The 12,132-nt window shown below is 42.7% G+C and overlaps 4 protein-coding genes across 4 annotated transcripts; all 4 read right to left on the bottom strand.

The window, feature by feature from the left end:
- Window positions 1-2,107: 2,107 nt before the first annotated feature.
- LOC142879469 (hepcidin-like) lies at window positions 2,108-2,841 on the bottom strand. The gene is made up of 3 exons (XM_076012800.1): window positions 2,676-2,841; window positions 2,504-2,587; window positions 2,108-2,395 (listed from the first exon to the last, which is right to left on the bottom strand). Exons 1-3 carry the CDS (start codon window positions 2,760-2,762, stop codon window positions 2,294-2,296), a joined length of 273 nt encoding a protein of 90 aa, XP_075868915.1. The 5' UTR covers window positions 2,763-2,841; the 3' UTR covers window positions 2,108-2,293.
- Window positions 2,842-5,349: 2,508 nt separating this feature from the next.
- On the bottom strand, window positions 5,350-5,900 carry LOC142879468 (hepcidin-like). The gene is made up of 3 exons (XM_076012799.1): window positions 5,732-5,900; window positions 5,560-5,643; window positions 5,350-5,451 (listed from the first exon to the last, which is right to left on the bottom strand). Exons 1-3 carry the CDS (start codon window positions 5,816-5,818, stop codon window positions 5,350-5,352), a joined length of 273 nt encoding a protein of 90 aa, XP_075868914.1. The 5' UTR covers window positions 5,819-5,900.
- Window positions 5,901-8,198: 2,298 nt separating this feature from the next.
- Window positions 8,199-8,960, bottom strand: LOC142879472 (hepcidin-like). Its single transcript, XM_076012803.1, has 3 exons — window positions 8,767-8,960; window positions 8,595-8,678; window positions 8,199-8,486 (listed from the first exon to the last, which is right to left on the bottom strand). Exons 1-3 carry the CDS (start codon window positions 8,851-8,853, stop codon window positions 8,385-8,387), a joined length of 273 nt encoding a protein of 90 aa, XP_075868918.1. The 5' UTR covers window positions 8,854-8,960; the 3' UTR covers window positions 8,199-8,384.
- A 2,301-nt stretch (window positions 8,961-11,261) lies between these two features.
- LOC142879471 (hepcidin-like) lies at window positions 11,262-12,024 on the bottom strand. Its single transcript, XM_076012802.1, has 3 exons — window positions 11,830-12,024; window positions 11,658-11,741; window positions 11,262-11,549 (listed from the first exon to the last, which is right to left on the bottom strand). The coding sequence occupies exons 1-3, from the start codon at window positions 11,914-11,916 to the stop codon at window positions 11,448-11,450; spliced, it is 273 nt and encodes a 90-aa protein (XP_075868917.1). The 5' UTR covers window positions 11,917-12,024; the 3' UTR covers window positions 11,262-11,447.
- Between the last annotated feature and the right edge of the window lie 108 nt (window positions 12,025-12,132).

The raw sequence follows: 12,132 nt of genomic DNA, 5'->3' as shown, positions 1-12,132 counted from the left end.
GACACTCCATGTATAAATGTAAGAAACTTCTATATTCATATTTATATAAAGTTTTCCCTTTCGAACCTCAAATCAGCTGCCATTGATTATGAGATGCTCGTTGTTTGAGTCATTTGCCTTCAGTTAGTGAGGACTTAGTCATGAAGACAGCATCGTTTTTTAAATTTTAGGTAAGTGCAATCATTGTTGGACATAAAGTCTGAGTGTATAATTTCCAAAGTTTCTTTCACCCAAGATCAAAGGTCAAAGTGCACTTCCTGATTGAACCACTGTCCCCTCTTTCTACATCTCTGGCAGTCAGGAAATCTCTCTTTGGCTCCCCTCAAGAAAACAAACATGAACCCTAACAATTTGATAATTCTTGAGCTTTTAGTGAAATAAAATTATATTGTTTTCTTTTTTTAGTTTTCCCAGCTGATTTCTATGTCTAATTAAAAGAAAAGAAACCTTGATTGTTGAGAAGAACAGATGACATGCAGTCACATCGGTCACAAAATGCTTGAGTTAAAGAACAAAATACATTTATCTTTTGACATTTATCGTGCATTTGCCGCAAGTCCTCCTTAATATTTAGTGGTCAGGTCAAAGGAGCTACTGTCAGGAACCTTCTCGCGCCACTCTCTGAGGAGTGCTGGGAATGAGCATGGAAGTCTGATGACAACACAACAAAATCAATATATTGGGAAATAAGCAAATAGATCACATCCTCAACCAATCACACTTGTCCTGCTGTCATTCATGTCTCCTATTATAAAGAGACTCCAATTATTAATGCAACTAAAAATACTTAGAGAATGTTTTACCTCCTTCACTTGGAAAACATTATTTTACATCTTTATGAAACACACTGTGCACATATGAATGTCATGTTGGAGGCTTCCAGACATCTCTCGTTACCAATCATATAACTTTAATGGCAATTTTATATAAAAAAAGGAAACATATGGATACGCTCTTTAGAGTAGACAATTTAGCTTTATTTGCTGTTGAATGAGCAACATATGAGGGAGAAACAGTAACAACAAATATCACACTTAATCTGTAACACAACAGTATAGAAGCATCCTCTAATATTTACAAGCACAATTTAAGATTAATGTGTTTCAGAGCAAAGTCATAACTGGACAGATGAATTTGGCGCAGGACCAATCACCAATGGAACCTGCAGCACATGCCACATCCATACAAGAAGGGACATGCAGCCACAGCAACGGCCATGTTGGGCCCCTTTACTTTCTGCCATCTGTGTGAAGGACAAGAGACATGAACAAGATGTTGATCTGCAGCATCGCCTCTCACTCTGTTGCTCCTCTCTGCTTCTACCCAGTGTGTGGAGGCACTTTGGAGGGGGAAAAAAAAAAAATGTTGTGTATCTTCTCTGTGTGAAGTGAACAAACCTTGGTGGTGGCATTTAACATTGCTTGACCCACAGCGGCTGGATCCTCAAAGTACACTGGCACGTTCACATTCACCTTCTGTCAATCAGTCAGTTGATCAATCCAGAGACAAGAAGAGTGCAGCTGATGAGAGAATGAAATGAGTGCAGGTAAAGTTCTTACTTCAGGGAGAGGACCAGCAGAGCTCTCCTGAATAAAGATGACGGTGGGCACGACCACCACGGCAACAGCAACACTGAAGGTCTTCATGTAGAAGGGCCTGGTTAATTAGGGCTTTGTGGGTGAGTATGAGGATTTTGAAGTCAATACGTTGTGGGACAGAGAGTCAGTGTAGATTTTGGAGGAGAGGGGTGATGTGGTCACGAGAACGGGTGCGAGTGAAGAGGCGTGCTGCAGAGTTTTGGATGAATTGGAGTTTGTTGAGAAGTTTGGGGGTTGTGCCGTAGAGGACGCTATTGCAGTGGTCAATGTGGGATGTGATGAAGGCGTGCAACAATGTATAATTAACGTGGATCAATTGATTATCGTGGCTGGACCAGCTCAGTGGTCTGCTGGTAGAGTGTCCGCCCTGACACTGGTAGGTTGTGGGTTTGATCCCCGGCCGGGTCATACCAAAGACTGTCTCACACACTAGTGCAGTATAACTGTTGGTATGAATTTGAAACAAAACTTATATGAAAACAGAGAGCATGAAAACTCATCAGAAACAATTGTTGCCCATTTCTTTTTAATGCTTGACCTTATACAGAAACATGTTGAGTAACTGACAACCACAGATTTCATTTTTGTTTGTTTATTTGTTTTTGTTTTTCTAACTTATTTTAAGAGTTTTGTTGAAAAATGATGGATAGTAATTGAGTGGTGGTTGAGCGAATCCCAGGCTGGTGCTGGAATCCTCAGAACCTGCAGCAGACGCCACATCCTCTCATGTTGGGGCAGCAGCCACAGCACCAACGGCAGGCAGCAGGGCTCCGCTTGGATCTGCTGCTGTACGGCATCTGTGTGAAGGACAAGAGACGTGAGCAAGGTGTTGATCTGCAGCATCACCTCTCACTCTGTTGCTCCTCTCTGCTTCCACCCAGTGTGTGGAGGCACTTTGGACTCACCTTCCAAGAGTCCACTGACGCCTCTTCATCCACAGTTTCTGCTGCTGGAGTGTCAACATACACTGGCACATCAAACTCAGCCACCTGTCAATGAGTGCATCAATCCAGTGACATTAAGAGTGTTTCAGTGCAGCTGATGAGAGAATGAAATGAGCGCAGGTAAAGTTCTTACTTCAGAGAGAGGAACAGCAGAGCTCTCCTGGATACAGATGATGGTGAGCACGACGGCCACGGCAACAGCAACACTGAAGGTCTTCATGTTTGGAGGCTTTGACGTCTTCCACTGCTTCAATCCTCTGACTCTTCTGGTGACTCTTGTCAGGTCTTTGGACTTCTCCTGTCTGATGCTGGACTGGAGCGCATATGACAGTATTTATACCCACTGGGCCTCATCGCTGACAACACCTACAAGTATAGAAGTTGCTGTCAGGAACCTGCTTGCATCACATACTGCTGGGATGCTGGGAATGAGAGTAGGAAATCCCCCCAAAACCACCAATAAATTGTGAAATGAGAGACCTTGTATTACAATGACACTCCATGTATAAATGTAAGAAACTTCTATATTCATATTTATATAAAGTTTTCCCTTTCGAACCTCAAATCAGCTGCCATTGATTATGAGATGCTCGTTGTTTGAGTCATTTGCCTTCAGTTAGTGAGGACTTAGTCATGAAGACAGCATCGTTTTTTAAATTTTAGGTAAGTGCAATCATTGTTGGACATAAAGTCTGAGTGTATAATTTCCAAAGTTTCTTTCACCCAAGATCAAAGGTCAAAGTGCACTTCCTGATTGAACCACTGTCCCCTCTTTCTACATCTCTGGCAGTCAGGAAATCTCTCTTTGGCTCCCCTCAAGAAAACAAACATGAACCCTAACAATTTGATAATTCTTGAGCTTTTAGTGAAATAAAATTATATTGTTTTCTTTTTTTAGTTTTCCCAGCTGATTTCTATGTCTAATTAAAAGAAAAGAAACCTTGATTGTCTTAAACAATAAAATACAGATATTGCTTTAAGAAGAACAGATGACATGCAGTCACATCAGTCACAAAATGCTTGAGTTAAAGAAAAAAATACATTTATCTTTTGACATTTATCGTGCATTTGCCGCAAGTCCTCCTTAATATTTAGTGGTCAGGTCAAAGGAGCTACTGTCAGGAACCTTCTTGCGCCACTCTCTGAGGAGTGCTGGGAATGAGCATGGAAGTCTGATGACAACACAACAAAATCAATATATTGGGAAATAAGCGAATAGATTACATCCTCAACCAATCACACTTGTCCTGCTGTCATTCATGTCTCCTATTATAAAGAGACTCCAATTATTAATGCAACTAAAAATACTTAGAGAATGTTTTACCTCCTTCACTTGGAAAACATTATTTTACATCTTTATGAAACACACTGTGCACATATGAATGTCATGTTGGAGGCTTCCAGACATCTCTCGTTACCAATCATATAACTTTAATGGCAATTTTATATAAAAAAGGAAACATATGGATACGCTCTTTAGAGTAGACAATTTAGCTTTATTTGCTGTTGAATGAGCAACATATGAGGGAGAAACAGTAACAACAAATATCACACTTAATCTGTAACACAACAGTATAGAAGCATCCTCTAATATTTACAAGCACAATTTAAGATTAATGTGTTTCAGAGCAAAGTCATAACTGGACAGATGAATTTGGCGCAGGACCAATCACCAATGGAACCTGCAGCACATGCCACATCCATACAAGAAGGGACATGCAGCCACAGCAACGGCCATGTTGGGCCCCTTTACTTTCTGCCATCTGTGTGAAGGACAAGAGACATGAACAAGATGTTGATCTGCAGCATCGCCTCTCACTCTGTTGCTCCTCTCTGCTTCTACCCAGTGTGTGGAGGCACTTTGGAGGGGGAAAAAAAAAAAAATGTTGTGTATCTTCTCTGTGTGAAGTGAACAAACCTTGGTGGTGGCATTTAACATTGCTTGACCCACAGCGGCTGGATCCTCAAAGTACACTGGCACGTTCACATTCACCTTCTGTCAATCAGTCAGTTGATCAATCCAGAGACAAGAAGAGTGCAGCTGATGAGAGAATGAAATGAGTGCAGGTAAAGTTCTTACTTCAGGGAGAGGACCAGCAGAGCTCTCCTGAATAAAGATGACGGTGGGCACGACCGCCACGGCAACAGCAACACTGAAGGTCTTCATGTAGAAGGGCCTGGTTAATTAGGGCTTTGTGGGTGAGTATGAGGATTTTGAAGTCAATACGTTGTGGGACAGAGAGTCAGTGTAGATTTTGGAGGAGAGGGGTGATGTGGTCACGAGAACGGGTGCGAGTGAAGAGGCGTGCTGCAGAGTTTTGGATGAATTGGAGTTTGTTGAGAAGTTTGGGGGTTGTGCCATAGAGGACGCTATTGCAGTGGTCAATGTGGGATGTGATGAAGGCGTGCAACAATGTATAATTAACGTGGATCAATTGATTATCGTGGCTGGACCAGCTCAGTGGTCTGCTGGTAGAGTGTCTGACTGGTAGGTTGTGGGTTTGATCCCCGGCCGGGTCATACCAAAGACTGTCTCACACACTAGTGCAGTATAACTGTTGGTATGAATTTGAAACAAAACTTATATGAAAACAGAGAGCATGAAAACTCATCAGAAACAATTGTTGCCCATTTCTTTTTAATGCTTGACCTTATACAGAAACATGTTGAGTAACTGACAACCACAGATTTCATTTTTGTTTGTTTATTTGTTTTTGTTTTTCTAACTTATTTTAAGAGTTTTGTTGAAAAATGATGGATAGTAATTGAGTGGTGGTTGAGCGAATCCCAGGCTGGTGCTGGAATCCTCAGAACCTGCAGCATACGCCACATCCTCTCATGTTGGGGCAGCAGCCACAGCACCAACGGCAGGCAGCAGGGCTCCGCTTGGATCTGCTGCTGTACGGCATCTGTGTGAAGGACAAGAGACGTGAGCAAGGTGTTGATCTGCAGCATCACCTCTCACTCTGTTGCTCCTCTCTGCTTCCACCCAGTGTGTGGAGGCACTTTGGACTCACCTTCCAGGAGTCCACTGACGCCTCTTCATCCACAGTTTCTGCTGCTGGAGTGTCAACATACACTGGCACATCAAACTCAGCCACCTGTCAATGAGTGCATCAATCCAGTGACATTAAGAGTGTTTCAGTGCAGCTGATGAGAGAATGAAATGAGCGCAGGTAAAGTTCTTACTTCAGAGAGAGGAACAGCAGAGCTCTCCTGGATACAGATGATGGTGAGCACGACGGCCACGGCAACAGCAACACTGAAGGTCTTCATGTTTGGAGGCTTTGACGTCTTCCACTGCTTCAATCCTCTGACTCTTCTGGTGACTCTTGTCAGGTCTTTGGACTTCTCCTGTCTGATGCTGGACTGGAGCGCATATGACAGTATTTATACCCACTTGGCCTCATCGCTGACAACACCTACAAGTATAGAAGTTGCTGTCAGGAACCTGCTTGCATCACATACTGCTGGGATGCTGGGAATGAGAGTAGGAAATCCCCCCAAAACCACCAGTAAATTGTGAAATGAGAGACCTTGTATTACAATGACACTCCATGTATAAATGTAAGAAACTTCTATATTCATATTTATATAAAGTTTTCCCTTTCGAACCTCAAATCAGCTGCCATTGATTATGAGATGCTCGTTGTTTGAGTCATTTGCCTTCAGTTAGTGAGGACTTAGTCATGAAGACAGCATCGTTTTTTAAATTTTAGGTAAGTGCAATCATTGTTGGACATAAAGTCTGAGTGTATAATTTCCAAAGTTTCTTTCACCCAAGATCAAAGGTCAAAGTGCACTTCCTGATTGAACCACTGTCCCCTCTTTCTACATCTCTGGCAGTCAGGAAATCTCTCTTTGGCTCCCCTCAAGAAAACAAACATGAACCCTAACAATTTGATAATTCTTGAGCTTTTAGTGAAATAAAATTATATTGTTTTCTTTTTTTAGTTTTCCCAGCTGATTTCTATGTCTAATTAAAAGAAAAGAAACCTTGATTGTTGAGAAGAACAGATGACATGCAGTCACATCGGTCACAAAATGCTTGAGTTAAAGAACAAAATACATTTATCTTTTGACATTTATCGTGCATTTGCCGCAAGTCCTCCTTAATATTTAGTGGTCAGGTCAAAGGAGCTACTGTCAGGAACCTTCTTGCGCCACTCTCTGAGGAGTGCTGGGAATGAGCATGGAAGTCTGATGACAACACAACAAAATCAATATATTGGGAAATAAGCAAATAGATCACATCCTCAACCAATCACACTTGTCCTGCTGTCATTCATGTCTCCTATTATAAAGAGACTCCAATTATTAATACAACTAAAAATACTTAGAGAATGTTTTACCTCCTTCACTTGGAAAACATTATTTTACATCTTTATGAAACACACTGTGCACATATGAATGTCATGTTGGAGGCTTCCAGACATCTCTCGTTACCAATCATATAACTTTAATGGCAATTTTATATAAAAAAAGGAAACATATGGATACGCTCTTTAGAGTAGACAATTTAGCTTTATTTGCTGTTGAATGAGCAACATATGAGGGAGAAACAGTAACAACAAATATCACACTTAATCTGTAACACAACAGTATAGAAGCATCCTCTAATATTTACAAGCACAATTTAAGATTAATGTGTTTCAGAGCAAAGTCATAACTGGACAGATGAATTTGGCGCAGGACCAATCACCAATGGAACCTGCAGCACATGCCACATCCATACAAGAAGGGACATGCAGCCACAGCAACGGCCATGTTGGGCCCCTTTACTTTCTGCCATCTGTGTGAAGGACAAGAGACATGAACAAGATGTTGATCTGCAGCATCGCCTCTCACTCTGTTGCTCCTCTCTGCTTCTACCCAGTGTGTGGAGGCACTTTGGAGGGGGAAAAAAAAAAAATGTTGTGTATCTTCTCTGTGTGAAGTGAACAAACCTTGGTGGTGGCATTTAACATTGCTTGACCCACAGCGGCTGGATCCTCAAAGTACACTGGCACGTTCACATTCACCTTCTGTCAATCAGTCAGTTGATCAATCCAGAGACAAGAAGAGTGCAGCTGATGAGAGAATGAAATGAGTGCAGGTAAAGTTCTTACTTCAGGGAGAGGACCAGCAGAGCTCTCCTGAATAAAGATGACGGTGGGCACGACCACCACGGCAACAGCAACACTGAAGGTCTTCATGTAGAAGGGCCTGGTTAATTAGGGCTTTGTGGGTGAGTATGAGGATTTTGAAGTCAATACGTTGTGGGACAGAGAGTCAGTGTAGATTTTGGAGGAGAGGGGTGATGTGGTCACGAGAACGGGTGCGAGTGAAGAGGCGTGCTGCAGAGTTTTGGATGAATTGGAGTTTGTTGAGAAGTTTGGGGGTTGTGCCGTAGAGGACGCTATTGCAGTGGTCAATGTGGGATGTGATGAAGGCGTGCAACAATGTATAATTAACGTGGATCAATTGATTATCGTGGCTGGACCAGCTCAGTGGTCTGCTGGTAGAGTGTCCGCCCTGACACTGGTAGGTTGTGGGTTTGATCCCCGGCCGGGTCATACCAAAGACTGTCTCACACACTAGTGCAGTATAACTGTTGGTATGAATTTGAAACAAAACTTATATGAAAACAGAGAGCATGAAAACTCATCAGAAACAATTGTTGCCCATTTCTTTTTAATGCTTGACCTTATACAGAAACATGTTGAGTAACTGACAACCACAGATTTCATTTTTGTTTGTTTATTTGTTTTTGTTTTTCTAACTTATTTTAAGAGTTTTGTTGAAAAATGATGGATAGTAATTGAGTGGTGGTTGAGCGAATCCCAGGCTGGTGCTGGAATCCTCAGAACCTGCAGCAGACGCCACATCCTCTCATGTTGGGGCAGCAGCCACAGCACCAACGGCAGGCAGCAGGGCTCCGCTTGGATCTGCTGCTGTACGGCATCTGTGTGAAGGACAAGAGACGTGAGCAAGGTGTTGATCTGCAGCATCACCTCTCACTCTGTTGCTCCTCTCTGCTTCCACCCAGTGTGTGGAGGCACTTTGGACTCACCTTCCAAGAGTCCACTGATGCCTCTTCATCCACAGTTTCTGCTGCTGGAGTGTCAACATACACTGGCACATCAAACTCAGCCACCTGTCAATGAGTGCATCAATCCAGTGACATTAAGAGTGTTTCAGTGCAGCTGATGAGAGAATGAAATGAGCGCAGGTAAAGTTCTTACTTCAGAGAGAGGAACAGCAGAGCTCTCCTGGATACAGATGATGGTGAGCACGACGGCCACGGCAACAGCAACACTGAAGGTCTTCATGTTTGGAGGCTTTGACGTCTTCCACTGCTTCAATCCTCTGACTCTTCTGGTGACTCTTGTCAGGTCTTTGGACTTCTCCTGTCTGATGCTGGACTGGAGCGCATATGACAGTATTTATACCCACTGGGCCTCATCGCTGACAACACCTACAAGTATAGAAGTTGCTGTCAGGAACCTGCTTGCATCACATACTGCTGGGATGCTGGGAATGAGAGTAGGAAATCCCCCCAAAACCACCAATAAATTGTGAAATGAGAGACCTTGTATTACAATGACACTCCATGTATAAATGTAAGAAACTTCTATATTCATATTTATATAAAGTTTTCCCTTTCGAACCTCAAATCAGCTGCCATTGATTATGAGATGCTCGTTGTTTGAGTCATTTGCCTTCAGTTAGTGAGGACTTAGTCATGAAGACAGCATCGTTTTTTAAATTTTAGGTAAGTGCAATCATTGTTGGACATAAAGTCTGAGTGTATAATTTCCAAAGTTTCTTTCACCCAAGATCAAAGGTCAAAGTGCACTTCCTGATTGAACCACTGTCCCCTCTTTCTACATCTCTGGCAGTCAGGAAATCTCTCTTTGGCTCCCCTCAAGAAAACAAACATGAACCCTAACAATTTGATAATTCTTGAGCTTTTAGTGAAATAAAATTATATTGTTTTCTTTTTTTAGTTTTCCCAGCTGATTTCTATGTCTAATTAAAAGAAAAGAAACCTTGATTGTCTTAAACAATAAAATACAGATATTGCTTTAAGAAGAACAGATGACATGCAGTCACATCAGTCACAAAATGCTTGAGTTAAAGAAAAAAATACATTTATCTTTTGACATTTATCGTGCATTTGCCGCAAGTCCTCCTTAATATTTAGTGGTCAGGTCAAAGGAGCTACTGTCAGGAACCTTCTTGCGCCACTCTCTGAGGAGTGCTGGGAATGAGCATGGAAGTCTGATGACAACACAACAAAATCAATATATTGGGAAATAAGCGAATAGATTACATCCTCAACCAATCACACTTGTCCTGCTGTCATTCATGTCTCCTATTATAAAGAGACTCCAATTATTAATGCAACTAAAAATACTTAGAGAATGTTTTACCTCCTTCACTTGGAAAACATTATTTTACATCTTTATGAAACACACTGTGCACATATGAATGTCATGTTGGAGGCTTCCAGACATCTCTCGTTACCAATCATATAACTTTAATGGCAATTTTATATAAAAAAGGAAACATATGGATACGCTCTTTAGAGTAGACAATTTAGCTTTATTTGCTGTTGAATGAGCAACATATGAGGGAGAAACAGTAACAACAAATATCACACTTAATCTGTAACACAACAGTATAGAAGCATCCTCTAATATTTACAAGCACAATTTAAGATTAATGTGTTTCAGAGCAAAGTCATAACTGGACAGATGAATTTGGCGCAGGACCAATCACCAATGGAACCTGCAGCACATGCCACATCCATACAAGAAGGGACATGCAGCCACAGCAACGGCCATGTTGGGCCCCTTTACTTTCTGCCATCTGTGTGAAGGACAAGAGACATGAACAAGATGTTGATCTGCAGCATCGCCTCTCACTCTGTTGCTCCTCTCTGCTTCTACCCAGTGTGTGGAGGCACTTTGGAGGGGGAAAAAAAAAAAAATGTTGTGTATCTTCTCTGTGTGAAGTGAACAAACCTTGGTGGTGGCATTTAACATTGCTTGACCCACAGCGGCTGGATCCTCAAAGTACACTGGCACGTTCACATTCACCTTCTGTCAATCAGTCAGTTGATCAATCCAGAGACAAGAAGAGTGCAGCTGATGAGAGAATGAAATGAGTGCAGGTAAAGTTCTTACTTCAGGGAGAGGACCAGCAGAGCTCTCCTGAATAAAGATGACGGTGGGCACGACCACCACGGCAACAGCAACACTGAAGGTCTTCATGTAGAAGGGCCTGGTTAATTAGGGCTTTGTGGGTGAGTATGAGGATTTTGAAGTCAATACGTTGTGGGACAGAGAGTCAGTGTAGATTTTGGAGGAGAGGGGTGATGTGGTCACGAGAACGGGTGCGAGTGAAGAGGCGTGCTGCAGAGTTTTGGATGAATTGGAGTTTGTTGAGAAGTTTGGGGGTTGTGCCGTAGAGGACGCTATTGCAGTGGTCAATGTGGGATGTGATGAAGGCGTGCAACAATGTATAATTAACGTGGATCAATTGATTATCGTGGCTGGACCAGCTCAGTGGTCTGCTGGTAGAGTGTCCGCCCTGACACTGGTAGGTTGTGGGTTTGATCCCCGGCCGGGTCATACCAAAGACTGTCTCACACACTAGTGCAGTATAACTGTTGGTATGAATTTGAAACAAAACTTATATGAAAACAGAGAGCATGAAAACTCATCAGAAACAATTGTTGCCCATTTCTTTTTAATGCTTGACCTTATACAGAAACATGTTGAGTAACTGACAACCACAGATTTCATTTTTGTTTGTTTATTTGTTTTTGTTTTTCTAACTTATTTTAAGAGTTTTGTTGAAAAATGATGGATAGTAATTGAGTGGTGGTTGAGCGAATCCCAGGCTGGTGCTGGAATCCTCAGAACCTGCAGCAGACGCCACATCCTCTCATGTTGGGGCAGCAGCCACAGCACCAACGGCAGGCAGCAGGGCTCCGCTTGGATCTGCTGCTGTACGGCATCTGTGTGAAGGACAAGAGACGTGAGCAAGGTGTTGATCTGCAGCATCACCTCTCACTCTGTTGCTCCTCTCTGCTTCCACCCAGTGTGTGGAGGCACTTTGGACTCACCTTCCAAGAGTCCACTGACGCCTCTTCATCCACAGTTTCTGCTGCTGGAGTGTCAACATACACTGGCACATCAAACTCAGCCACCTGTCAATGAGTGCATCAATCCAGTGACATTAAGAGTGTTTCAGTGCAGCTGATGAGAGAATGAAATGAGCGCAGGTAAAGTTCTTACTTCAGAGAGAGGAACAGCAGAGCTCTCCTGGATACAGATGATGGTGAGCACGACGGCCACGGCAACAGCAACACTGAAGGTCTTCATGTTTGGAGGCTTTGACGTCTTCCACTGCTTCAATCCTCTGACTCTTCTGGTGACTCTTGTCAGGTCTTTGGACTTCTCCTGTCTGATGCTGGACTGGAGCTCATGTGATGGTATTTATACCCACTTGGCCTCATCACTGACAACACCTAAAGCAAAGGGGCTACTGCCAGGAACCTGCTTGCATCACAGACTGCTGGGATGCTGGGAATGAGCGTA

This window comes from Nelusetta ayraudi, unplaced genomic scaffold, assembly GCF_046127955.1.
Source record: "Nelusetta ayraudi isolate G7.1 ecotype Tasmania unplaced genomic scaffold, CSIRO-AGI_Nayr_v1 ptg000136l, whole genome shotgun sequence".
Classification (NCBI taxonomy): domain Eukaryota; kingdom Metazoa; phylum Chordata; class Actinopteri; order Tetraodontiformes; family Monacanthidae; genus Nelusetta; species Nelusetta ayraudi.
This window is presented reverse-complemented; position numbering and strand designations above follow the sequence as displayed.

Coding starts and splice junctions, on each gene's coding strand:
- LOC142879469 (XM_076012800.1), bottom strand. CDS start 2,762: ATGAAGACCTTCAGTGTTGCTGTTGCCGTGGCCGTCGTGCTCACCATC. Junction 2,588..2,675: donor CTGCTGTTCCTCTCTCTGAA/GTAAGAACTTTA, acceptor ACTCATTGACAG/GTGGCTGAGTTTGATGTGCC. Junction 2,396..2,503: donor CGTCAGTGGACTCTTGGAAG/GTGAGTCCAAAG, acceptor TCCTTCACACAG/ATGCCGTACAGCAGCAGATC.
- LOC142879472 (XM_076012803.1), bottom strand. CDS start 8,853: ATGAAGACCTTCAGTGTTGCTGTTGCCGTGGCCGTCGTGCTCACCATC. Junction 8,679..8,766: donor CTGCTGTTCCTCTCTCTGAA/GTAAGAACTTTA, acceptor ACTCATTGACAG/GTGGCTGAGTTTGATGTGCC. Junction 8,487..8,594: donor CATCAGTGGACTCTTGGAAG/GTGAGTCCAAAG, acceptor TCCTTCACACAG/ATGCCGTACAGCAGCAGATC.
- LOC142879471 (XM_076012802.1), bottom strand. CDS start 11,916: ATGAAGACCTTCAGTGTTGCTGTTGCCGTGGCCGTCGTGCTCACCATC. Junction 11,742..11,829: donor CTGCTGTTCCTCTCTCTGAA/GTAAGAACTTTA, acceptor ACTCATTGACAG/GTGGCTGAGTTTGATGTGCC. Junction 11,550..11,657: donor CGTCAGTGGACTCTTGGAAG/GTGAGTCCAAAG, acceptor TCCTTCACACAG/ATGCCGTACAGCAGCAGATC.
- LOC142879468 (XM_076012799.1), bottom strand. CDS start 5,818: ATGAAGACCTTCAGTGTTGCTGTTGCCGTGGCCGTCGTGCTCACCATC. Junction 5,644..5,731: donor CTGCTGTTCCTCTCTCTGAA/GTAAGAACTTTA, acceptor ACTCATTGACAG/GTGGCTGAGTTTGATGTGCC. Junction 5,452..5,559: donor CGTCAGTGGACTCCTGGAAG/GTGAGTCCAAAG, acceptor TCCTTCACACAG/ATGCCGTACAGCAGCAGATC.